General features: G+C 39.4%; 1 protein-coding gene and 1 long non-coding RNA gene across 3 annotated transcripts; both read left to right on the top strand.

Moving 5' to 3' along the window:
• Nucleotides 1–7,104: 7,104 nt before the first annotated feature.
• Nucleotides 7,105–12,602, top strand: LOC147323755 (uncharacterized). 2 transcript variants are annotated; one of them, XR_015130784.1, is made up of 5 exons: nt 7,337–7,390; nt 7,808–7,871; nt 8,239–8,391; nt 11,165–11,252; nt 11,836–12,602. It is a non-coding gene; the product is annotated as an uncharacterized LOC147323755 (long non-coding RNA). The 2 variants fall into 2 exon arrangements; XR_015130783.1 differs by having other exon boundaries at nt 7,105–7,871.
• Nucleotides 12,603–16,484: 3,882 nt separating this feature from the next.
• Nucleotides 16,485–25,809, top strand: pdk2a (pyruvate dehydrogenase kinase 2a). The gene is made up of 11 exons (XM_086304302.1): nt 16,485–16,704; nt 17,365–17,506; nt 18,039–18,110; nt 18,249–18,433; nt 19,841–19,930; nt 20,017–20,094; nt 20,556–20,632; nt 20,722–20,820; nt 23,701–23,811; nt 24,144–24,257; nt 24,452–25,809. Exons 1-11 carry the CDS (start codon nt 16,587–16,589, stop codon nt 24,593–24,595), a joined length of 1,230 nt encoding a protein of 409 aa, XP_086160428.1. The 5' UTR covers nt 16,485–16,586; the 3' UTR covers nt 24,596–25,809.
• The last annotated feature ends 1,772 nt before the right edge of the window (nt 25,810–27,581 follow it).

Below are 27,581 nucleotides of genomic sequence, written 5' to 3'. Positions count from 1 at the left end.
CAGATGTTGAAACTAACAAATGACATGATTTTTGTGCTCACGTTGAATTTGATACCTGAAAAACATTTCAAAGTTGCAGCAGAGCAAGTTTACCACCGCGTTGCATCACCTCGTCTTTTAACGATCCCCTGTGTAAGAGTTTGTGAACTTGGAACATTATTGGACTTTTGAAAGACACTGTTTCCTATTATTACTTGATATAAGTTTTCATCACAGTTAAAGGCCTCCTGTGTCATATTTTGAAACAAAATATTTCATAATGTGTGGCATGATTTCAGTGAGTGGCAGGATTGGACTGCAGGCAGGCTAAATAAGCACTTTTTCACCCTGTAATGTTTAAGGAATGTAGTTTGGCTTTATCTCCATGAAATAGTCCTTGAGCAAAATAATACATTGTTTTCATAGTTGAATATATTACTCCAAAATCTGTATCCAGCCCTCCCTCACTCCTTTTTATCCAGTTCATGTTTGGAGTGGGGCTGGAGCCTATCCCAGCTGTCATAGGGTGGGAGGCTAGGTACACATAAAGACTCAATCATTCACACCCACGTTCATGTTCAGTGGACATTTGTGTCTTTGGAATGTGGGAGGAAGCCACAGAGAAGTGCAGGACCTGCCAACCACTGCACCACCATGCCGCCCAGAATTTTGTGGTGTGGTGGTTACCTATGCTGTGTGCACTAATGCCACTTCATTACTATCACAGACAATGCGCCCAGTCTTTGCACTCACAACATGTTCTGTGAGGTCTTTCCTCTTCAGCCTGAAGGGTAGGACGTCCCCGATTTCCAAACAGCACATCAGACTCAGATCTCTCAGACAAAAAGCAGTTCATGGATTTTTTTTTACTTGGATGCTAACTGTGTTCAGTGACAGTAGTTTCCACAAGTGTTCCTGAGCCCATACAGTGATTCCCACTACAGAACCACATCTGTACTCAATGAAGATCATTGCTATTCAGTATTGGTTTTCATCCTTTCAGAGGTTTCTGTGGATTCTCTGAATCTTTTAATATTATGTAGACACAGATGATGAAATTCCCAAGTTCACCTTATCTAGCTTTTGCTTGTGAACTCTTTGTCCATGCAGAACGATGAACACTTTGCAATCTTTACTTCTGAAGGTTCAGCCTCACAGGTGAAATTTCATAGTTTCAGTAATTGATTTGTGGGTTTTGAGACCATCTAGTATGCTTTGAGTGATTTGCAAATCATTGCTGTGTATGCATTTACATTTTACAGTAATCTGACTGTTATGGTGCTAGCACACCTACCGTGTTTTGTGATGGAGGCGTGTCCTTTCCACTGACTCTGTCACCCCTTTTCCCTGCAAAGCCAGTGCACAGCTGACTCCACTCAGCAATCAGCACTGGGTATGAAAGCTTGGGAAAGGAGCTGACCAGCCCCAGTGGGCAAGCTTCAGTAGTGTTGAGTGTCTATGGTCTTCTTCTTCTAGCAAGTGTAGGTTTTTGTTTTTTTTTTACAGGGAGAAAAAAGCTTTAATTAAATCTCCTTCCTTTCAGCCTTCATTTAGAGTTTGCTGTCATCTCTCTTTTGTCTTCGGTTTTTCATAAACGTAGGGTCTTATCTGTCTAAGCTAAACCTTTTAAACAGAATCTTCACATTATTTCTGAATCTACCTCCTGCAACTCTTTTTTTCCCTCTCTCTCACCCTTGTTATAGTGACTCCTCTCATGAAACACTAACATATTTGGAAATGGGGTGATAAGAAAACAATAAAATATCTATCACATTTTCTCAAGTCTGTGGTTATGTCACAATGTTTTACATTCACACAAAATAAAGAAAAGACCATCTTGAAGCCTACCTTGAAGATGCAGTTAGAAAGATGTCTGCTCTTTAATGACTCAAATTGACAGATTAGCTAATCTGCATGTCAATACACAGCCTACTCATGCCTGCACGCTGTTGCTTAGCATTTCATGCAGGATGGCTAAAAAAGCTCCAGCTGAAATTCTGAATCTCATGCTGCTCTCTCTTCAGGTCAGCACTGTTTCGTAAAACCTTTTCTGACATTCTCCCAGGATGCTGTATTGCCTAAGTTTCTTGCAGGAATAGATGTGAGTGATGGATTCTTGATGGATCCCCACAGGCTTGGGCTTCTGGGATCAAAAAGCTGTCTTTCATGTGTTTTTTTAATGTTGTGTGAGAGGGTTCTTATCACACCATTTCACAACTCTCTCCTTATACTGATAGGGCGCTATTCTTGTGCATTAAGCCCAAGATAGCTGCATCTTCGGAGAATTTGATTACACAATTATCCCGGTTCATGCTTCTGCAGTAACTCGAGCAGGCACACAAGAGCAAACACTGAGAGGAGACAATTGTAGCTCTAATGTAGCATGTGGATGTGTTTTGATTGACAATCACACTGAGAGCTTTTTCATCTGGGTAAGGTTTTTCCAAGAAGCTCTGGAAAACTCTGGAAAACCTGATCTCAATTATAGATATTTATATGTATTGACTATATACAGGTTCTTCAATTGTGCGCTAATGTATCCAACTCTGGTTTTTAAAAGCAGGAATTATTTGAGGCAGAGATCTGACTCCTTGTTACCTTTGTGGGGAAGTGCCTTTTAATAATTGTTTGCATGATTTCTGTTTCTTCCTACACATTTTACGTCAGTGAAGATGGGCACAAGAAGAAAGCTTCCAGGTCACATTTCATCAGAGAAGCTGCATTTGCTTGGTTGAATCTGGCAGTATGCAGCCGATTACAGTAGTATTAGTGACTCAAAGGTAGAGAGTGCAAAGATTATTCTCTCCCTGTGTGTGCATATTTCATAAAATAAATAGTATGCTTCTTGATACTGTTCATGTAATATATAGCTCTTACACTGACCAGCCACTTCAATAAATCCACTTGCCTAATACTGTATAGGTCGAAACATCTCTGACCTGTAAGGATGTTTGTAATACATCCATTGTCCCAGTAGGTCTGCTTGACATTAAGGCCAAGACAGCACCGCAGGCCTTTTGTCACATTCCTTGAATTCAGTTTTTGGTTCTAAGTTGAGAACCAGATGCTCTGGTGCACACAGGGCAGGAGATTGATATTCATTGGTCACACTTCTGTAACACCCTCACAGCCACAGTGCACGCATTAATGACATAGTCCCCTCATCCTCTTGCTTTGGGAACGGTTATGATTGATACTCACAGGTACAGTGTAAAAGGTACAGACAGGGGGGGTTAAAAGAGAAAAATAGAGCTGTGGTCATATTCAGTCCAGATTAATTGGAGATAAAGTATTGGAATTTCAGGAGCAGGACCACGCCTCCAAACACGCTCCTTCCAGTTCTTATCTATATATGTTCTCCCCTTTACAAGCTGTTCATTCTCGTTTCCTACCCTTCCTCCCCTTTTCAATTCTTTAACTTCTTCACTTCTATTTAGTACATGGAGATCTGCCAGGCCTGGGAGCTGCCACCAGTCTCCTTCGAGGCCTTCCCCAAACCGCAGCTGAATTCATTTCCAAGCCATTCACCTTAACCTACTAAAACGCTGTCGAACCTAAAATGAGGACGTGGGCCCAGCTAGTGAACTGATAACTCCAACAAGACTGGGTCTAGGAAATCAAAACATAAACATGCACACAGAAATCCTTCAGTTTCTGATTGGATTTTGCAGCATTCTGTAGAAAAAAGAAAAACATGATGCAAACTGGGCACACAGGTTTGGAGAATGCATCTTTTGGGAGACCGCAAAGATGAAAACCACGACACGGACCTTTTCTTGGAGGAAGAACGATTAGATAAGACTGCCGGCTTTAAAACGTTATTGGTAATGGTGAGGATGATTGTGTTACCTTCAGAAGAAGATAACCTGGGAATAATATCCAGGGAGATGGCTGGCCAATTTAAATGATGGAGAGGAAGAAGGATGGAATAACCTGGAAGAGCACTGGTGGGAGTGCTTGCTCTGGGCTCAAATTAGGGCAGGAGGCACCAAAGGCCACTCATTTCTTACTTTAGAGCAGACTTAGGTGGCAGCAGTTTCTGAAATCTAAAATCAATTTTAAAAAAAAATTCTCAAAACGTGAGTGTTTATTGAACCTTCTGGCAAATTATGTCTATATGAGTTTTCATTTGTCAAATTTTCTCTGCACTGTGAAATTATTGCTCATGGTAGCGCTTCATGTGTCACATTGTATACATCAAGTTTTTCGGGGGGAAAAATCACAGTGATGATGTAAAGGCCACAAAAACTAATAGGATTCACTTGGTGTTACAGGGTTAAAGCCAACAAATTGGTGTAATTAGCTCTCGTGGTTTTGCTCTGCATTTACATTTCTGTTTAAATTTGAAGTAAAAAGACATTTTAAAACATAGTTATGGTCCCAGTTTTGAGTAAGAGTCTAATATTTAGACCAGATTGCGCAAAAGAAGATCCTGAAGCTCAGAATTTAGTTTAAATAATGGTGAGACTTTGATCTCAAAGCTATAACCTTTGAAAGATTGTCCACAGCAGGCCTCTGGTTATGTCTTTCATTTGCACTTCCCTCTCTACTTACTTCATCGTTCACTGACGGCACTTCCTTTAAAATGATTATAATGGCCATGCAGAAGCTCCTTTCATAGACTTGATTAGTAGAATATCTTTAATCTGTATTCACGTAGCACTCCCATTATCCTTTGTGTTCTGAATAGGGACTAAATACAGTGTGAATGTTGTAATGATTACACTAGTCAGACAGACTGTAAAAATGCAATGGGATTGATTAATTATTAAAAACCTGGTCTTTTACAGGTTGTGATCATGAATGTGTTACAATGGAGATAACTTAAACTTTATTCAGGGTCAGTTTTTTAGCAGGAAAGTGTAATTATTTGCATTTAAATCCACGTCTGCCTAATGAGCCCTCGACAGCTCACCCCTGCCCTACAGTGAGAGGGGAAATTTCCACTGGAGTTGTTGTTGTCATCCAGTTGCTCACCCTTCCACCAATATGGCACTGACAGAATGCACAGATATTTATGGCTGATATGCCCAGCTGTTTGTTGACAGTGGGGAATAGGAGCTGACTACTGGCAGGAATGTAGACTGACGGAGAGCGGAAAAGTACTGGGGGTAGTCAACAACTACTCCCATAAGCCCCCTGACCAGTTAAGCACGTTCCAATAGTTGTGTCTCGAGGGCCAATTTTAAACAAGCCTGTAGTCACAAGCGACAGCAAAATAAAATGACATTTATTCTCTGGAACGAGGTTTTTCCGATCTCTCACAGGTTCATAAAATGCTTCTCTTGCCATTTGTATTGGCAGTGATAAGCCACAGTCAAACAACCATTGATGTTCTCACTCTACGTTTTCCCTCCCAGGACCAGTTCAGATGCCAGGATATGCTCATCCCCAGTATTGATCCAATAACATTGCTCTCTTTTCCCCCACATTTTCCCACTGAAAAATTGGATCGTTTTTTGTAAAGTGTGATGCAAAATCCTGTGTCAGTGAGCCAAATTATATAACTTTATAATGATGCTGTTGTAGAAAAATTCCTTCTAACATGTTCTGTCTAGAAGTAATCCTGACAGTCAAAATTTCAGGCTGCAGACAGAGCTAAACAAGCTTTTTGCACAGTTTCAGTTTTGTTTAAGTCTTGGTTGATGTCAAAAAACAGCCGGAACCCCGAAAACGAACATCTCGGGCAGACGCATCTGCCTCATCCACCTGTTGTCAAAACCTTCTGTTTGTGAGAGTTAGCCAGTCAGAAGAAAGTTGGCTTAAAGAGTAAAATGGTGTGTCACAGAGTAAAGATTAACCAAGGGTCTGCACTAAAGAGCAGATGGATATGTCAGCACTAATACATTTTATTTTTTCTTCCCGCCCCAGGAAATTAAAACCTTCAGACACTTAATTGCATTCTGATTAATTTTGATGAATCGATTTGAATCTTTTATGTCTTAAAATATGCTGGATGTTTCTTAAACATACAAAATTGGACTAGAACCAGTTTAAAATGGCAAAATAATTCAGTTTCTTATTCTTTGCACCTTCATTTTTTTTTCAATGCTCATTTTTATTCTGCTGAGTCAACACAAGACATGATTATTTTTCTGTGTTCTTGTGTTTGCTTGCCTCTCATGTGAGAGTCAGGTGTCCCAAGTCACATTTCTTTTTGAAATCAGGTGACGTTCGTGTCTTTTGTTTGGAGAAGTAACGCACTTAAATGTGCACGACCTATATCTGCGCAATTTGTGTCGCATATCTTTATGCATGTTAAAAACATATTTCACATATATGGGATGATTTTTACTGAACATGTATATATCTCAACTATGTTAATGAAGCTGACTGACAGATCAAAAACAACAAAGACATCTAAACTAAGTCGAAATTGAACCTTACTGGAGTAATACTTGAACAAATATGTTATTCTTTAAATGACTGAAGCAGAGGAAAGAGGGCTACCCAAATCTAACCATCACATCAAAAACAGTAAATATGTCGCCGTTCTCACACGACTGTCTGATTCTCATGGATGAGACAACAGGAAATTGCATTGCATGCAAAACAATAACGCATGCGCGTTACTTTGGGGAAAAAATGGAAGAAATTTCACAGGTTACTGCTGCAAAGCTTAAACGTGTCCCTTGAAATAAAATGCACAAAATCATCAGGGAATAGAAGTGCAAATCAAGCGTCCCTCGGGTGTGCTTCGAATGAGGATGATTAGACACATCACTGACTGCAGCCTTTAGAAATCCTGGTTTTGACATTAGCCTGAAGTGAAATACAAAACACGAGCATACATGAAATTGACCAAATAATGCATGAAAATACAGAAAAGGTTTTTTACTCTTTGCTTGTTCATAGCAGAAATATGTGGTTGGCTTCTTGTACTCTCCCTTTCAAATGAAACATTTTCAAGGACAGCAAATCTTCCTCTGACTGGCAAGTTTTAAAGTCTTACAGGAAAAGTGCTAATCATTTCCAAAGTATTCCAATGCAAGGCATAAACTCACAGATTCATCTATCACAGCTGCTCGAAATACCTTAAAATGAAGCAAGATCAAATCTTGTTAGAGCACAAATGAAGCTGATATGGTGCAATAAACAACCTGCCACTTGACAACAATACACTGAAAAAAAGGGACTGGCCATCTCTTGGATTTATGTAAGCATCTTGCATGTATTTAACACAATTGCCTCATGTTTTAAAGATAAATGTAACTATATAGTGTAAAAACTACATGATATGCAGAAAGGGTGTATTAAATTGTTCATATCATGTTCAGGTGAAGTAAGTCAATAAGATAGCAACGTTAAATCTCGTGAAACCACGCGTGATTTCATCTCGCGGGCTTTGGATCGTGGTTTAAAAAAATGCATCCATCTCAGTCAAGTCGAGCAGCCAACTCTACGTTTTTTGGTATGTCTTGATTTTTTGAATTAATGTTTACCATATTTCAGCCAAATGTAGTTAAACGTCTAGAGTGCCGCCATGTAACATGCTAAAAAAGAGCCGTTAGCTGATTTGCTGTTTTATCTGTTGTCAAAGAATTGGCGCTTTTTCATTTGAATTTGTCTTTGGCACAAGAGCCGTAATATCACATTAAACCTAATTACGAGGCACTCTCAACATAATTTGGTTTTCTGTGTGAATAGATTTGCCAACTGACTCTTCAGTTACATTGTGTATTTACTGCACCGTGGTGTTAGTGAGATTTTGGATATTGAACAGCTTAAGCTAATATCATCAGTGGCATTATGCTAGCTTACATCCCTACCCCTCCTGCCCTCACCTGCTGTCCGTTTGTTTTTTTTTGTTTTTTTGCTGCACATTGAGAGATGACCTCTATTCTGCATTTCACCAGGAGTCAGCTGATGGATTGTGGGTTCAAGGTGTTATGGTAAGAAAGTATATTCTATTTTCGCTTAAGGTTTCTGTAACTTAATTATAATAGGTTTTTTATAGTTATTAGGTGCATGCATACTCAAATAGACCACCCTATTAATACAACTGAGAAATCCAAAATCTGCCATAGGTTTAACCTGTATGTATTGTCAGAAAGGTGATTACTGGACTCACATTAATGCACACTTGAACTAAAATGAGGTTGTAACTTGTGGGTTCTTGGGTTGCAAATCAGAAACAAACATCTTTGGATTTTTTTAATCCCATAAGATCTGGAAACACAGTTTTTATTCAACAAAACATTGCTGATTAACCAAGCACAGTGCCTGCTGTTATTTCAAAATAATTTTATGTCATTTTAGATGAAATGCAGCATTCCAGTGCATCCCAACCATGCCTTTACAGTCAAGGTTTCTGACGGAGCTGAGTTTCTCTCTGACAGTCTGCTGAAAGTGTTTGCAAAGTGATCGGGGGAACAGGGCACAAAGCTAAAGGATGTAGCTGCCATGATGACAGTAAGAACTTTAAAATTCTTTAACTACAAAGTGTATATGTATTGCATTAGGTCAGTAAAAGATTTTTATGCTGCATCCATTGAAACAGTCAACTATTACCCGTGAGTACTGATTCCACCGAAAGGATGCCATAATTTTCGTTATGCATTTACTGGCCCACTGAGAAAAATTTATCTTTTTAAAAAAAAAAAAATGTTCTGGAAACTATATATCCATAAAGTTGATGTCAAACAGGAACTTTTGATATTTCTTTGTAGATGCTGGTGTTGCATGTTGACTGGTTTAAGTTTTTGTCTGGGATCATTTTCTTCTGTGCTAGGGCTGCTCGATTATGGCAAAAATGATAATCACGATTATTTTCACTGAAATTGAGATCACGATTATTTGACGATATTTATTTAACCCTTTAAGACCTACTATAGAACCAAGTCCACCAGAGCTTATATTATTTTTTTTACATGTTGTAGTGCCATTTGTGGGAGCATTTCAAGTTGCTATACATCAATACAACTGTTATAGCCCATATTTTAATAATATGTATGCATTAAGTCCATAGTAATTAGGGGAGACCGGGGATAGTTGTAACATTTTTGACATTTCTGTCTGTAAATTGGAGCTCGTTTAAGGTAGTGGATTCAAAATGTAATGCAAAGTATTTACATGTCTCTGCTATTAAATAGTGCAGCTATTTTCTCTGCAGCACAATTACCCATTGCATGGTATGGTCTCAAACACGAAGAGTGAAATGTTACAATTAACCCCATAGTCTGGGTTAGTTGTAACATATCCTGGGGTAAAATGTAACACAATGAAATAAGGGTACTAACAAAACATTAACGTGTAATCTTTGTTTATTCAACACATGAATGCACTTAGAGCCATTTATGTAATTATGTGTGTGTGTGACAGAATGCAGAAATCTAGCTTTTGAACATATTCCAACCCCCCAAAAAGACAAATTATGGAATTTTCTGCAACTGAATATTTCATTAATTTTGGTTGGTCTTCCTTGAGTTTGGCCTCATTGGCTCAGTGGGCATTATAACCTACAGCTCTTGCACCAATTTTGAACATAACAATGAAGCTGAAAAAATGTAGTTGTTCACCAGCATCGCAATTCCATTACTTTTTATCATGGCTTACCTTGGTGTGGTTTGCAAAGTGCTTCAGAAAGATGACGAAATCTGTTTCTTGCCCCCATCCTGATTTATTTCCACTACCAGTACTTCCTACTGGTCCATCTCTGACACAGTGGTCTGCATAATGTATGTGTGGGAACACAAACAGTGGAGGAATTGTGTTGCCAATGGCATTAACCGCATATAGAAATGCGACCAGTGAACCTCTCTCTGCTGATGTCGTTGCCCCAACTTGTTTAATATAAGTTAAAGTAATAGTGTGGTAAGTTGCAACATCCGCATTATTGTTACAACTAACCCAGACTGTTGCTGTTACAACTGACCCAGACTCCTATAGCCATGAACTAGCTAACATTACAGCCAACGGCTAAAACATTAGCACTAAAGACCTACACAGAATATATCCCCATAGACATACAAATAACATAATTTAAGTTTGATGAGTTTAACTGCAAAGCAGATAATGCTATTACAAATTGAAATAAAGTAGAAAAACTTACTTTTTGGCATACAAATCACTTTTTTTCATGTTAAATTGTCTGTGTTTGACAAAATGTGCTGATTTTTCACATGTGATAGCAGAACTGAATTGGGCATGCACAGGATGAGTCACATCATTTGAAACTTAGCCCTGATTGGAGAAATTGGAAGTGTTACAACTGACCCACGTTACAACTATCCCCGGTCTCCCCTACATAAATTGCAAAAAAGTGCAATAAACTACAAAAAAAATTGAAAATCGCTTTTGTTTTGTTTACATATATTTCTACTTGGAGAAATTTAAGAGGTTTATCCCTCAAAACTTTAAATACAATAAAGTTGCAAAAAATAGTTTACAACAACAGGAAATTTATTTTGAGTGTCTTCATAGTTTTATTTTGGAGATACAGTTTTTATATACTGCAGGAAAAACAAAAAACAATCCTATGATGCAAATTTGCAAAGAAAACAGCAGGTGCATCATTTCACTGTGGGAAGTGTTACGAACAGCTGATGGATCGGCAAAGCGTGTTTCTGGAATATTATGTTTTTGTTCCTGCAAGCGCTTTTTATGCAGTTTTTGCAAAGCTATATGTGGAAGGAAACCGTGACCGAGGACAAGCTGATGGCATAAGTTGTAAGTACAACTCCTCCGGTTTCATATGCAAAACAAATTATTGCGCTAGCTTACACGGTTCAGGTTCTACAGGGATTTAAAAATAGTTACACAACACGGAGCGTGCTGCTCTGACCGGCTTTAAAGGGTTAACAATGACTTTAAAAAATAATATAAAATAGTGTGCAACACCACTGAAGTTTTTTTTTTTTTTTACCTCTCTTTTCAACCAACAGCAGTCACTCTCCTCTCCAAATAACTTCTGCTTAGCTTTCCGAGCTTCCCTCGGGTCCTCTTAATCAGCGGTCTCCAACCTTTTTTGCGCCACGGACCGGTTTATGCCCGACAATATTTTCACGGACCGGCCTTTAAGGTGTTGCGGATAAATGAGGGAGGGGCTAATAATCGGCTCAGTCATTTTTAATGATCGTTGAAAGCCCAGATCGTAATCGTGATTAAAATTCGATTAATTGAGCAGCCCTATTCTGTGCTACTGAAAAGTTCACAAATCTCTGTTTTCTTTGTTATAATACTTTAGGATGACATTAATGCTCGAAGGGAGTCTCATCAAAGTGCTCCGCATCTGTGTGAAAGACAATTGCAACATCTTGGTGCAGGAGTTCATGGTGAGTGTTTTATGAGTAGATTGTGGCTTTGCAACATTTAAAAATGCATTTAGTTATCCACTTGATCCTCATTGGACTGGTTAGGACCAGTAGTCCTCTTTAATAATTTGAAGTTCACATGAGGCCTGGTAGTGAACTCGGCCGCCCCCCCTTGAGGCCCCACCCCCCTATATTAGGGGTCACATCAGTGTGAAAAAACTTTAAATTTGTCATTCTAGTGAACAAAGGAAAATCCCCCCAATATTTAGCTTTTGTTTGAAAAAAAAAAAAAGACCAACAGCTAACCAAATTGTGGGGCTGAAAGTCTAAATTCTAACATCTTCTGAGTGACATAACCTGGATTTCTGATGGGCCGGTGTCTTTCTAACAAAAACTAATGTAAAGCATTTGAAATTATTATGTTTTTCACTCTGTCTTAGAAACTCTGTTAGACCATGAATGGCAGCATGGCAGGCAACTCTTTGGCTATAGCTATTTACTATGTTGCTTGCATTGGTTTAAATTACTCTAACATTAGAACTGGTAGATTCAAAAGAGATGAGTTTAAAAAGGAATCTTAAAGAAATGTTTTGTGTTTAACCAGGACTTGACTGAGGCCACTGCACAGATTGAGAAAACCACAATGAACATCTGTCTCCAGAGGATGCACCAGGCAATGACTTTTCTGATGTTGGCATCATCATCGAGGGTATAGTAGTTCTTCAAGATCTGGATAACGTGACCTTTGCAGTAGCCATGCTGTTTGGACCTTTTTTATTCCTTCAATATGAGTTACCCATCACAACTCTGCTACACTTTTGAGGTGATTCAAAGGGTGGTAATGGAGTTGGATGCAACTCAGCTCTCAAGAAAAACTCACAGCTAAGACAAAACTGCTCCTGCAACGAAGCTCACTGTTATGCATGCAAGCTGATCAGCTCTAGGTGAGAGGACATTTAAATCTCACACTTGTTCTGCTGCATTTTTGAAGCTCAATTCCAGGAACAGATCGCAGGGTTCATTTTTATATACTCTGCAACTGCCATGAGGACGAGTCGTTTTTGTTGTTGTTGTTTGTTTTTCCTTTTGCTCTGTACAGCATTTTGGCAGCATTTTTAAATTTCTCTTTGTATTTTTTCTTTCTTTTACTAATGAAGAGATGTAGCATGAACAGTTATGCAGTCTAAATATCCCATATGGGTCGTGTGAAATGTTATTTTCAGTTTCATTCAGTTGAAGTAAAGAACGTTGAATATTTCTAAGTGTGCTGTTTTGAACCAAGATGTCACAGTATGATCAGTGCTGTAATTTTTGACAGTCACTGTATCAATGTTATTTTTGCATCTCTTGAATAAAGGTTTTGACCTGCAAGTGCTAATTTCTTTAGTTATTGGGGTAAAATGGGTAATGTTAATAGGAAGGTGTTTGCCAATTCAGTAACCTAATTTAATGTTAATGGAAACTAACATTACCTCAAATTGTTTAGTTATAATTGTTGTTTAACTGAATCTTGACGTCAGAGGCCTTAAATAGAATGTTTTGATTTGTTCTTTCCCAACATTTTTCAAAAGAAACAGTCTAATTTCTTTGCTGTGATTGATTCCAGAGAACACGGAAGAACTGACATTATTTAACTGTTGATTTATGTAGATTCAGCGGAGGAGTAATGTCAGTTTAATTCTTTACCTACTGTCAATGCAGTGAAATTAGACATTTTGTTTTGAAAGGTTACTGGTGGATGCCAGCAACCATCTTGGAAGAGAACAATACAATCTGTTATAAGGCCTCCATTTGAAAATTGTGTATTTGATGCTAGAATATAATAGCAAAATGTAATTTGAAGATAACATGTAGCATTTAAGTGACCAAGTAGTATTGGGTAAAAGTTATTGAATGGTGTTGGGATAAAGTGAGAAAATTGTGAAGGATTAAAATATTCCAAGAGCTCAAATTACTTCATCAAAACATGTTTAAGTCACATTTTATCAACACAAATTGCACAGGTTTATTGAACATGAATAAATTGTGTTAATTTAACTCAATTGTTTAAGTTGCTGCCAAAGCAAAACATCTGTGTGCAACAAATGTCCACCATTGAATTAAGTAAATCCAACAACATATTTTTTTCAGTGTATGACTAATGCTTGTTTTGATGACGTCTACCAGGGATCAGCTTATTATCATGTAGTGGGACCTGATAAAAAAAAGGTGATATGTGTCGTGACATTTTGTGGTGGTGATGTCTGTTATTTCCCTGGAATACTGCTTTAGGCTGTTGTTTTTTCTTTTTTCCCTCTTTGCACATACTGTGTAAACTCTAATGTTTTGATTGAGGGGCAGGACACGCTGGCATTATGAGGACAATCCCAACTGTACCGACACAGCCGTCGCTTATGTAATGGGAGATTTGACTGGGACACTGTGTTCCCTGACGAAGGCACTTCTTTTCAAAACCATGTGTGGCAAGCTTCCAGAGAATCATTCACAGAGAGTGTACTCCTGTTCACTCGGACTATCATTTTTTATCAGGTCCCAGATTTGTTAAGAAAGCATAGTATTGAATCAAACTATGTCAAACTCAGTTGTAGTCTGCAACATCTGGTGGCTTACTTGACACTCTTCTACATGACCTACACCAGTGGCAGGTTTTTAAACCAATTTAGCCTTCCCACAGTTGCTACTCATCTGCAAGTGGCTTTGCAACCCACTGCCAGCCCAAATCATGCTTTCAGGCTGTTTCTGACCTAACGTCATATCTGCTGTCATTGCTGGAAGCAGCCCATCAATAGATGTGTACACTGTCGTTTAAAAGGGATGGAGATGGTCAGCAACAATACTCAGGCAACATTGATGCAAAGCAGGATGCAACCATGCTTTCATGTCGTTCATGCAAAATTCTGGTCCTACCATCTGAATGTCACGGCAGAAGTCAACACTTATCACATCATGCAATGCTTTTCCAATCTTCTGTGGTCCACTTTTGGTGAACCTGTACAATTTGTATCCTCAGTTTTCTGTTCTTATCTCACAGGAATGGAAACCAGTGCCGTCTTCTCCTCCTATACCCCATTTGCTTCAATGTTTTATGTGTTGTGCTCTCTCTGCATATCTTTTTTGTAACAAAGAGTCATTAAACTCGCATATCTGGCACCACCAACCACACTGCATTCAAAGTCACTTAAATCACCGTTCTCCCCCATTCTGATGCTTGTCTTTTACTTTAGCAGGTCATCTTGACCATTTCTGGATCCCTAAATGCAGACTTGCTGCAATGTGATTGTCCCATTAGATATTTGCATTAATGAGCAGCTAGTGGCTCTATGCACATAGGTGGTGAAGGTCCCAGAACAGAGCCATAGAGCTAAAAACAAATTACTGAAGATGGAAATGGGAAGGCAAGTTATTTGGGCTTTAGCAGTCCTGACAGAAATGCTTTTCAGCTTGATGGGTGAAAACCAGTGTTGAAATAGATTTCATGTGGGGCTCTGACCTATGTCCAATCCAATATCTTTGAGAGCTGGAAAACAGGCCTTACCCTAAAAATCACTAAAGGAATTTTAGTTTGCTGAAAGAAGAGAGTGCATGACACCAGCTCAGTCTGTGCTATTTGCAGGCATGATCACACAAACTTTGTACCAGCGGGTTAAATGTTTAATGTCTGATCAGAACATGTTGGACAGCTGCCTTGTCACATTCACTGGGAAAGTTCAGGGCTGCCCAAACCAGACTGAATATGTTTGCCGTTGAGTCCAGTTTAATCCTGAATGAAGGTTGAAAGTGTGAAAACCAGATGAGTTGAACTGCACGTCTGTCATACTTTTAGCAAACTGGCAGCTAAGTTTCAGACACACAACTTCCTCTGACCTCACTTACATTAAACCTATACTAGTGAACGCTAACCATGAATTATTACAGTAATCACAATGTCAAAAAAACTTACCCAGTGCACCAACACAGTTATGGGTAATGTTTTAATTCTTAGTAATGTATTACATAACACCAGATCAAAGTAAGCTCTTGTAATGGGTCATTTTCTGCTTGGGTACTGCATACTCTTGATAAAGGTTTGAGCATTTTGGTTGGCTACATGGGGCTTTTTTGCGTCTTTGCATGTTCTACATATACTGTCAGCTCTTGTTCTGAAGGTTATTATATCTAAGTAAAACTAAACTAAAAGGCTTTTAGTTAATACGAATTAGACTAAACAAGGAATATTGTGCACATGTAAACCCCAAGTAAGATAAATGACAAAATATGCTATTTTAGTCTCAGCTTTAGCTTTAGTCATAACAACACATCCAGCACATATCTATTCAGACTCACATGTTTACTGAGAGTGCTTGAGTTGTAGCATAATACCTGTTCTGAACTTCTTAATTGTAAGCTGCAAATAAATATAGTAATTAATGAAATTGGTGAATCGGTGTTGAAACCAAATGAAAAAACAAAACTACATTAACTATGCTCACGTTTTAACTTTTGTAAGTTAGGTAGCTGGACCGGCCAGCTACCTAGCCTGACCTGTTTCCCCATTGTGATGTTTGTGTATTGTATGTATGGTCGGCAAGGTCAGTCTCTCAATTGCCCCTCGGGGATTCAGAAGTTAAGTCTTCTGAATCTGAATGAACTTTTGTATGTTGCATGGCAGCAGGAGGCAAAGCCTGAGATATGTTGAGACATGTACTTCTGCTTTCATACAAAATAAAGTCTTGGGTTTTTTTAAATGTTTTAAATTGACATTAAACACACCTTTTATGTATTGGCCTTAAAGTGAACAGGCTGGTTATTTTGTTTCAATTTTACGCAATTTATGGTTTCGGTGTAGCTCCAGTTTCTCTGGGTTCCCCAAACAAAGATGGTGGTTCTTCCTACTGGTGATTCTTGTGATTCCACCCAAAATACTATTCAGGGGCTTGTAAGCATTGCAAAGATGGCCAACAAGCAGTAAGCATGGCTTCCAGAAGAGGATTAATATTAGTTTAGGGTTTATTGTTGTTTATTGTGTTTGTGTTAGCGTTTTTATGACTAAAACCACTTGATAAACGTGTTAATTTATTTATATATTAGTTCAGCTTGGGGAACTGAGGAAGAATTTAGGAAGAATTTCGAAAGTTGGGGCCTCTGAGTTTGCTAGAGTGGAAGAACCCAAACTCACTAAGCCCGCCTCCTCCTCTTCTGATTGGCCAGCCTGGAGAGTAAATTAGAATTCCCACTCTCCCATTGGCTGGAGAATCCTACATCTCCGCTGCTGCCTCCCTTGTTTTCATACTACAGCATGAAAACACCTTCAGTGGTTTGGAGTAGCTTAGCTTTGGAACCTGTTTCTGAGTAGACTCGGGACCTCACAGAGCAACAATGAAGTTCGTTCGGTTTATCATGAAAAACGCCGCCGTGGCCAGCGCGCCGCAACACATCGAGCATTTCTCGAAATTCTCTCCTTCACCCCTCTCCATGAAGCAGTTTCTCGATTTCGGTGAGTATTGATCCTCGCTAATGTTGTTGCTGGTTTGTTTTTGTGACAATGGGGGGCTACGTGACCTATGTGGCGTCAGCTGCGAAGACGTGACCACAGATGTACCACCGTTTCGTGACCAAATGTCCCGTGGCCATGCATGCTTGCACGGCTCTGCATCTGCTCTGCAGTGTTTGCAGAAACATGGTGCTCATTTTTGCTAGTGTTGCGTCAGACGTGGGCCTATCACTGTGTGCATTATAGTATATGTTTTTAATTTTCTCACCACTATGAACTGCTAATAAAGACTTTATGATGTGCAGACTATCACGCGTTTTGTGCAAAGGGATTGCAAGTCTCGACACAGATGTTAACATGCGAATATTAATTTTCTATTATTGTTGTTATTATTATTGTTGTTGTTATTATTATCGCTGTTATTGTTTTTGTTTTTTTTATCCATCTGACTTTAATTTTTTTGGATTAAAGTTAGTTTAAAAATTACCCACCGTTATGCATACAGTTGTTTATTCCAGTCAGCAGTTCAAAAAAAAAATTTCTCTAAATGTCTCAAATTCGCACAAAGTCCTTCTTACTAACATTTAAGACATTAAAAAAACTTCTGAATGAGTATTTTTCTCCGGATCATCTAGTCAGTACATCTGTTTGTCCCCAATTCAGGTTCCATTAATGCCTGTGAAAAGACGTCCTTTGCTTTTCTGAGGCAGGAGCTTCCAGTAAGGCTCTCAAATATCATGAAGGAGATTAACTTGCTCCCTGACAAACTGCTCACAACTCCATCTGTGAAAATGGTGCAGGGCTGGTAAGTTGAATGGGGTTTATTGATTAATATGATCCAAGTAATCAAATGTATTTAGTTGCTTTTTATATTGTAAATGTATTTATTCAGCAGCAACATTTTCTAAAACAAAAGAGCAGCTTATTACAGTTAGTGTCTGTCAGCCTCCAGTGTTTTAAGAAGCATATTTGATGCCAGCTTTTATCTTCCGTCTAGTCACAGTCACAGCTGTTGACTTGTTTATTGCCAGTTTATTCCCCCCCATCGTGCTCAGAATTACAAAGCCCTCTATCTGACCAAGCTGTACTCCTTCCAACTAGGGCTGCGCTGGTGAGTGTGAGGCGGAGACGTTAGAGTTGAACTTTACCCTAGTTTCTCCTCACATGTCACGTGACTGTTGTTTTCAAGGCTGCCGTTTCTGCTGTTTCCCTTTATAAGGAGTGGGCTGTGATCTGTATATGTGCCATAAACAAAGTTTTTCTTAAAGAATTGAGGACTTAGCAGTTTCTCTTGTATTTTGCAGCACATGTTAACATGTTTTAACTTATATTTTCAGGTATGTCCAGAGTTTAATGGAGCTCCTTGAGTTCCTGGACAAGAATCCTGATGATCACAAAGTCCTTGGAGAGTAAGTTTCTCATTCTTATGGGTGTTTTCATGTTTTGTAATGAAACATGACCTTTGTGTTCTCCCAAGTGCCTTCATCCCTTTCAATGTGATACTGCCCAAACCCCTGATGCAGGATGTCTTTGTCATTCCTCCCCAGGTTTGTTGATACCTTAGTTACCATCAGAAACAGACACAATGATGTGGTGCCCACCATGGCCCAGGGTGTCATAGAATACAAAGAGGCCTTCCCCCAGGATGTGGCCACCAACCAGAACATCCAGTACTTTCTGGATCGCTTCTACATGAGCCGCATCTCAATCCGGATGCTCATCAACCAGCACAGTGAGTAACATTTGAATTTTTTATTTATTTATTTTAATTCACCGTACCTTTATTGTCAGTGTGTTGTTGTTGGATATCATTGAATGCCGTCAGGGAATCATCACATGAAGAGCATGGCCAGCTAGAAATTAGCTTAAATTGTTTACATGCTAGAATTTCTTTTCTTCTGATCAGGTTATGAAAAAGCTTATGAAAATCTAATTTGATTATGCCGTGTTTAATCTTTTGACCATTTCATTCTGTGTGGGCTTTTAAACAAATTACAGTCTTAATGGGCTCCACACAAACTTAGGCACCGAAAAGAAGAAATGCTGCACCGACTGCTGTGCTTGTATATGATGCAGCGTTCATTGCACAATTACAAGCTGATGTAAATGTACTGATGAGTCATCACATGGATGGATTTGGTGCCGCAAGCCTCCCATTTGGAGCAGAATTCTGAAAGCAAAATTGCTCACATTTTTCTGTTTTAGGCAAAAGAGTGAATGGCTTTACATTTTTCCGACTGATACGCCCCATTTTCCTTCTTTTTGCCTGTTGTCCCTGTGACAAGTGCTGATAACACTCCCATGTCAACAGCAGATGGTTGCTCTGGCATGATGTTATGCTCTTCAGACTTCTGTTTTGTTATTGAGAGCTTGTGGAGGTATCATCAGCCATGTGGAACAAAGACAGGTGATGCATATCACTGATCTGATAGTTTAGATTTTCAAAATCACTGTTGCGTAAAGGAAAGCATTTATGCTTTATTAACTGCACAACTCTTCTTGAGAAACACTTTTAACACGTATGCAGGTTTCTGCATCTCATAGCAGCATATTGTGCTCCTCAATGGTATTTTTAGCATGTGTTCCCAAGTGTCTGACTTGATGCGTGTTTTTCATTTTCTGTCATTTATATGCTGTTGTGGTGGTAAATGATCATAGTAAACACAGCCAATGTTTCAAATAATAAGGGCACCATATGTTCTAAGTAATCACTGTGTTCAACACAGTTCAGCTCTTCTTCAGTCTTTATGATATCAAAGAAAGGGGATATATGGGTGTCCCAGATACGCATAATATACAAGCTGTATATAATTTATGTTTCATAAAAAATGGGCTGAGGGGTTGCATCAAGGCTGATAATAAGATAAATAAGGATTATTTTGAGCTGTGAATCATGCAAAGCTGATCTACTAGAGTATAACAGTTATATTATAGAGCTGGCATGAACATAATATGACCCCCTTTGAGTTTTTTTTCTAATATATGTATTAATAAGTAGCACTATTAAAACAACAGAAAATAGTTGTACTTCATTATCTTTGCATCAAAACCAAGCTGTGTATAGTATTTGTAGTTTTTAGTTAAACGTGTATCTCAGTGGTCCGTTTGCAGAAGATTCACTGTTTTCTTATTTCTACAGCCCTGATTTTTGACGGTACCACCAATCCGGTTCACCCAAACACCATTGGAAGCATTGATCCTCACTGTAAAGTTGGAGATGTAGTCCAGGGTAAATATACAATATGGTTGAATCTGAATTTTGTTTGTCCCTTTGTTTTTTGTTTTCGGTGACATGCTCTCCCTTTATATTCACAGATGCCTTCGGAAGTGCCAAGATGCTTTGTGATCAGTACTACCTCTGTGCCCCTGATGTGATACTTCAGGAGATGAATCGTAAGTTACAGAATTTAGGAATTCTGGAAGTCTGTCCTGCGGCCCATATTGACCCTTTAGCGTTAAATTTACCCAGGTGTGAAAAATCTTTTAAGGTAATCATGCAAACAGCCTCAAGGGTAAAAGTCATTGCAGTGCAATGAAGTGGTTTCAGTAAAGCACAAATAGACCCCGGGCCTCCAGTATGTATGCACAGTATGAGTGGTTTTATGTAAGAGAGCATGATGGATCCGAGAGGGCTCTAAATATAGCAGAGAGTCTGATTTGATGGCTAAGCGGGCCTAGCTGACCACATCAGGCAGTATTGACACACAGACCTTTTCCTCTCCATCCTCACAAAGCGTAAAACCAGAGTGCAGCAGAGTAATTGCCACTAATGGAAATCATCCATGAGTGGTTAGAATAATGAATTGTAAATGAAGTGGATAGAATAAATACTTCTTTTTTTTCCTTCTGTGCAGTGAAGAAGACAAATCATCCAGTAACGATTGTTTATGTGCCATCTCACCTTTATCACATGCTGTTTGAGCTCTTCAAGGTAGGAGACCCAGTTTTGAATATGTGCATGTTCAACTCAATATTCCTGAACATCTTGAAAATTTATTTTATTGTCTTAAATATTTATAGAATGCTATGAGGGCCACGATAGAGACTCATGAGAGCAGCAGGAACCTTCCACCTATTAAAGTCATGGTCTCTCTTGGGGATGAAGATTTGACGATTAAGGTGAGTTGCAATCTTAAAAAAATAAAGGGACAATTCATCCTGACCTCCAATTTTCCTCCATGTAGACTGGTTGTTGTCAGTTGCTCGATTCTGGAGATGGTGATTGTACAGATTGCTCAGAGTTTAAAAAGAAATAATAAGAAAAATAAATAAAAAATCCTATTTAACCCTTTAAAACCGGTCTGAGCGGGCACGCTCCGTTTTGCCTAACTATTTTTAAATCCCGGTAGCTCTGCAACCACGTGAGCTAGCACAATAATTTTTTTTGCATATGATTCCAGAGGAGTTGTACTTACATCTTATGCCATCAGCTTGTCCTAGGTCACAGTTTCCTTCCACACATATCTTTGCAAAAACTGCATAAAAATCACTTGCAGCAATAAAAACATAATATTCCAGAAAAACGCTTTGCCGATCCGATCAGCTGTTTGTAACACTTCCTACGTCCATTAGCGTGAACTATCACATGTCCGCCATGTCCTGCCCGAAACCGGAAGTGACGTCACTTTTGCAGAAATGTAGTTTTTTTTACCATCAAGGCCTCATGAGCCTATACTGGTGTTGTTAAAAGTTATGTTTGACTTTCTGTGTCGTTTCTGGGATGCTTAGGACACATATTGCACTGCTGGAAATAGTTTATTTTGATGCAGATGCTGCTTTTTTGCAAATTTGCACTATAATATTTATTTTCGTTTTTCCTGCAGTGTATAGAAATTGGTGTATTTCAAAAATAAAACTATGAAGACACTCAAAATAAATTTCCTGTGGTGGGAAACTAGTTTGTGCAACTTTTTTGTATTTACAGTTTTGAGGGATAAGCCTCTTAAATTTCTCTAACTAGAAATATATGTTAAAAAAACAAAAATGATTTTCAATTTTATTTATTTATTTTTTTTCCTTGCACTTCTTTGCAATTTATGTAATTACTATGCACTTAATGCATGCATATCATTAAAACTTAGGCTATAATGGTTGTATTGATGTATAGCAACTTGAAATACTCCCAAAAATGGCACTACAGCATGTAAAAATATAAGATAAGCTCTGGTGGAATTGGTTCTATGGTAGGTCTTAAAGGGTTAAAACACCAGGCCTCCAGGTAAAATGTGCATTCCCCAACCAGCTGACCAGCGTTTGGCCTCCTTATGATTGCCCCAAAAGTTGATTCTGTTCATCTGGACGTAGCGTTTTCAGTGGGAGAAACGTTTCCCCAACCTTATAAACAACACATTTGCGTGATGACTGAAACAAGTACCATGACTAACAATGGGCTGTGGGGTCAGTTCCTGATCATTAATATGCAAATTTTCATGACCATTGATCAATTGTCATTGGGTAATGGTCATGAGTACCACTCGCAGAGAAGTTTGGTTAAAATGGTACTCACTGTCATTGATCTAAAGGCATGAAAATTTGCATATTAATGATGAAGAAACTCACCTCACAGCCCATTGTTAGTCAGTAGTGCTAGTTTCAGTCTAGTTTTCAGGGTTGGATGATTGAGCGTGCATCAGATTGATGTCAACTTTTTTGCAAACACTCGCCATTTACGTTCTGAGCTGCAGTGAAGCTTGAAAACGTGCAACACAAAACTTCTGAGTAAAAGTTGCACCTTTTGAAATGTTTTGGTTGCAGGGGTTTGCCTTCAAAGTAAAAGTAATCTCCATTTCTGGTTTGTCCCACATTTCAGTTTCACTGCATCATGGCGAGTTGTTTTTAAGTTTGTGTAGACAAATGGACGTCTTCCAGGTGAACTACTGGTGACTGGGCCAGTCTGGTAGGAACCTCTGAGTAAGTGTCATTTAGGTGCAAGCAAAGGCAGGCGTCTCGGCACCTATGATCCCCAAAATTGGGCACCTCAGATCAAAATGATCTAAATGGATCACTAGCACTGGGGGGGAAATGGTGTGATTTCAGGGGTGCATAAATTGGACCAATTTTATGGGTATATTTGGTAAATCCAGAAATTTTTAATAGTAACTCAGTACCTCAAAATTAAATGATTAAAAAGTGCTCAAATCTGCACAGCATACCTGTGTTCAGCCCCACTCTGGATTCAGATAACATCCTTAATGTGGTGGGAAAGCGAAAGATCAAACGACATCCTTGATGTGAACTTGGTCTTGTTCTACATGCATTCATGCAGGTTACTTCAAGGAGTTTCCTCCCATAGTGTTCTAACATATTAACAGCAGCTGGATTAAAGGGTTTAAATTGCCTGTAGGAGTCAACAGGAGCGTAGGTGGTTTTTATTTTTGTGAACAAGCACATATAAAGCAAGGTTAATGAAGCTTGTAAAGGCAAAATTATTTCACCACACTGATCCTGTTTATTGCTGTCGTTGCACCCATTTAGTATTTATTGCATTAATAATACAGGGATATCCCACACGGTACAAAGCGTGCATCTGATTTCAAAGCTAAACTTACCTCTCCTTTTGTCATGTCCACCCAGCGCTTTCTCTAAACATGTTATGTAATGACTTCACCCTCAATTAAGCAGAGTGCCTACTGGCACGCAGAGCTACTAAGCTCTGATAAGATTAGCACCATGGGCTGTGTGCATTCATACTCACAGAGCCTATAAATCTTGACTTTATGCCCATGTGTCAACAAAACACTGTCGAGGCTTCTTGTGCCCGACTAGCTTGACTATAAGTGACATACTATAATAAACAAAAACTTATTGGTCTTTAACAGTTTGTGAATTAAATGGCAGAATCTGCACTTGAAATTAGACACAAACATAAGACACTCGGCTTCCACCCTTATATTGAAGCCGAGTGTTCATGACAGGCAGGCCCGTCTCTCTTCAGCTCTGTCCAAGCACCTCACATCATTCTCTATTTTTACCCCCTGCCCGTGCTGTGCTGTGCTGTAGGTGAGCGACAAGGGTGGCGGTGTCCCATTTCGTAGGATTGAGAACCTTTTCAGCTACATGTACTCTACTGCTCCGGCTCCACAAATAGGAGACCAGAAACGGCCTCCACTGGTAAGTAAAAGTAAAGCCTAAGAAGTCGATCATTAACAGCTTTGCACAAACAACAAACTGTTTATTCAGCAGGTCTAAAGGGTGCCGTTATGAGCACCACATTCTCTTTGGTTGCCTTTCTTTATAGCCTCCAAGCGTTTTGTTGCTTACTTAGTCATTTAAAGTTTGAAGCACTGGACTAATATTGTTGTTTTTCTGAAAAAGCCATTGACCTTCAGTCACAATACAAACTTGACAAAAGATCTGTTTGTTCCATGGATGAGCAGTGCTGCTTTCAGTGTGACAGAACAAAGCCTTCTTAAACCCTTGATCTCCCTCGTCTCTCTGTACAGGCTGGCTTCGGCTACGGTCTGCCCATTTCTCGTCTCTACGCCAAGTACTTCCAGGGGGACTTGCAGCTCTACTCCATGGAGGGCTATGGCACAGACGCTGTCATCTACTTGAAGGTGAGCCAGGCAGGGTGATCATGCATGAAACTGTGACAAGAAGCCGGCAGTTTGAAAGTCTGGAGCGCATAACAAATAGAAGCTGCCCTGTGCCATGCCTTTTGTTAAACACAAAACCGACTCTGCAGACCTGTGGAACTGGTGTAGGTAAGACAGGACATTTGTAATTACATCCTGTCGTCTTGTCCCTCCAGGCGCTGTCCACAGACTCCATCGAAAGGCTGCCAGTGTACAACAAAACTGCTCTGAAGAACTACAAAATGAGCCAAGAGGCTGACGACTGGTGTGTACCCAGCAAAGAGCCGCTAGATCTGAGCAGCTATAAGGTGACCAAGTGAAAACCTCTTCTGGGCAGTACAATGAAGCCTCCAGAATACGTCTTCATATCCCGTGTCATCTTCTGCCAACAAGATGGGAACCAGACTTTGTTTTTTTTCACTCTGAGAATCCTCTTCAGACTAGAGCAGACATAAGTAGCCTTTTTAATTTCAGCCTGTTTTTTTTTTTAGCAGTAGCTCGTTAATGCTTTCTGCATCCGTTATCCTTTTCATGAGAAAATGCACACATCAGAAATGGCTACTAACAGGAAATGCATTACAATCACCTCTCAGACTTTGGTGAAGTCGCTCCAGTGTTGCTGAACTACACTCGGTATCGGTCGAGAGTGTGAGGTGACGTCCTCGAGGAAGAGACGGGCGGCCGGGGATAATGCAGCATGTTGCGGGTGATTTTAAAAACGTAGATTATGACTGATTTCATACAGTAATGCTGTTGAAGACTTTTCTATTAAAAGTCTTTACAGCTGTTTAATAAGGGACATGTGGAGGTGTTCAGTTAACAGGAAGTGCCTGTTGTTCAGCCTTATCACAGCAATTTCACCCAAAGGATCACTTTATTCGAATACTTGAAGTATTTAAACTAATACTGGTGTTGCACATTGTTACATTTCTGCTGTACTGTAATGCTGTTTCGTGTGTAAATTTGAACAAATGTTTGACTCTGAGCAAGTTTTGTGCATGCATTTCTTTTTTCTTTAAAAAAAAATGTAATCGCAGTATTCCCACTAACATCAGTTTTTTGTGGACCAGGCTGGGTGTTGTTTTGCATTAATTGCAGTGAAAAGAACAGTACATGATATAATCTACAGGACACGCGGTTCTCTCTGACGTACAACAGTAAGCTACAGTATCGTTTGCCTGCCTTGGTTGGTGGTTTAATGCTTTGTGACAGTTCAATGGAGGCAATTGTTATTAAACTTCATCGGATGTCGTGTTTAAACTCTCTACCATCTTGTGATCCAGCAAGGCAGGGGCAGATCTTTTGTTGTAATGTGCCATATGAGAACAAAATGCCCTGTTGCATATGAACAGTTATGTTTTGTTGTTGGTGTGTGTGTGTTGTTTTTTTTTTTTGTTTTTTTTAATGATTTAAATCCATCTTAATCATACAGTATGTGCAGAATTGTTTTTATAGCTACACTTTTTTGCAGCTGAAAATATTGTAAATACTGTAAATGCGATCCAAATGACAATAAAACAGCAAACAGTTTAAAGTGTTACTCTTCTGTTCTATTTTTTTATTTTAATGTCGTCTGCAGTCGGTTAATTAAGCGTACAGAAGTGATTATATCAATCAGTGGATGGTCCCTAGGGTGCAGCTGATTACAGCTGTGGGGGATGAAAGGAGAAGTGATTAGGGAAAGAAACAAAAGTAGAGTTTTGCCGCCCGGTGTCACCGGGTCTCCTCTAAAGATGGAGATGAGGTCAAGTTCAGTAACTCTACCCTGTAGACATTCCACCACGTGACCCTCATGCGCCAAAGAAATCTCACCACGTACGTGACCGATCAGGACTTTACGTCTAGTTATTTCCACTCAGCTGCTTTCACTGCCTCGGGGTACAAAGAGTTACACCACTATTTTGCCGGGAAGTGACAAGAAGGAACACACTGGTTTAGTAGCTCTCGGCTCGGAGCCCAATAAGACAGAGGTCATGTTCGAGTAAACGGACTAAGATGTGGGCTTGTGGTTGCTGGATATGTGGGGAGTGTGAGACTCATGCAGCCAAAGGATAAAAGCCTAAAGGGAGTTCTAATAATAGCTGGCTTCTGCTCGCTTTCTTTTTCAAGAGGGTGAGAGGCAGTATACATTTAACATGTTCAGTAATGGCTGTGCTTTAAAGGTCACTTAGAGATGCTTGTTCTAAATTCTAGAGTCAAAAACTGACTTTTTTACCCCTTAAGCTGTAAAAGGCTGATGGGGCAGCATGGACATCCAAGCTTTTGAATTCGATAACTCAAGGACGAGGCAATGTTGGATTTTAAAATTCATACAAATCTTGCATGTGTTTTAATTTGAGTGACCACGACCTCAAGGTCAGTGGTCATATTTGTAGAAACCAAAAATTAAACTTTTCATTAATACAACTTAATCAACATTACCACTTACAAGCATATTTATTATCCTGTGATTGTGCTATCACTTAATTATCAGTAATTTCAAGTAAACATTACTTGTGTTGTATTTATATGATGAAACCAATCAGGGTAATTTTCACCCCCTGTATAAAATGATCTAAATAAATAAATAACTATCCATCCCAGAGATGTAATCTCTTCCAGCATGTGCTCGATTGGCACTCATTACATGCCTGAAACACCTCAGCTGGCTCCTTTTGATGTGGAGGAGTAGCAGCTCAGTTCCTCACCCTATCTCTAAGGCTGAGTACAGACACCCTTTGGAGGAAACTCATTTCCGCTGCTTGCATCTGCAGTCTCATTCTTTCAATCACTACTCAGAGCTCATGAGTAGAAATGCAGACCACATCATCTGCAAAAAGCAGAGACGAGATTCTGAAACCCCCAAACCCACTGACTGCGCTTACAAATTGGTAGCAAAGGATAGCCCTGGCCAACTAGGCCCAGAGAACCAGTCTGACTTATTGCTGGTAACGCAAACCAAGCTCTCACAAAAACAACTAAAGCTAAAAACACACTTCAGCGAGTCATAGCACAGAATTGGCCTCGTGGTATGCTGAGGACATGCTGGCTGTGAGTGAACAGAAGGAGGAGTGAACAGTTGCTATGTTCCTGTCTGTGTTTCAAGAGCAAAGGTACCACCTCTTTCAAGCTGATTTTCCAGTCCAGAATTGGACAGTCCTAGCAGCAGGTGGAGTTTTCCTCAATCCCAGGAGGACCACTGTTGTTCGGACCTGCGGTGTAGAAGTATCAGTGGCAGCACAGGACACACTCTAGTTGTCTCAGTAGATCAGCTAACATTGGTTTTTGATAACATCCAGTCTGGGAAGTTCTCAGATGATGAATGCA

Source organism: Aulonocara sp. 'chitande type north' Nkhata Bay, linkage group LG8 (genome assembly GCF_057382095.1).
Source record: "Aulonocara sp. 'chitande type north' Nkhata Bay isolate Kocher_YH1m ecotype deep benthic linkage group LG8, A_spYH_male_GT1.1, whole genome shotgun sequence".
NCBI lineage: Eukaryota > Metazoa > Chordata > Actinopteri > Cichliformes > Cichlidae > Aulonocara > Aulonocara sp. 'chitande type north' Nkhata Bay.
This window is presented reverse-complemented; position numbering and strand designations above follow the sequence as displayed.

What these genes read in the sequence shown, in the direction of transcription:
- pdk2a (XM_086304302.1), top strand. Translation starts at nt 16,587, where the DNA reads ATGAAGTTCGTTCGGTTTATCATGAAAAACGCCGCCGTGGCCAGCGCG. An exon ending in GATGCTCATCAACCAGCACA is followed by an intron (nt 18,434 to 19,840) that starts GTGAGTAACATT and finishes TTATTTCTACAG; the next exon opens with CCCTGATTTTTGACGGTACC. An exon ending in AGTTGGAGATGTAGTCCAGG is followed by an intron (nt 19,931 to 20,016) that starts GTAAATATACAA and finishes TTATATTCACAG; the next exon opens with ATGCCTTCGGAAGTGCCAAG.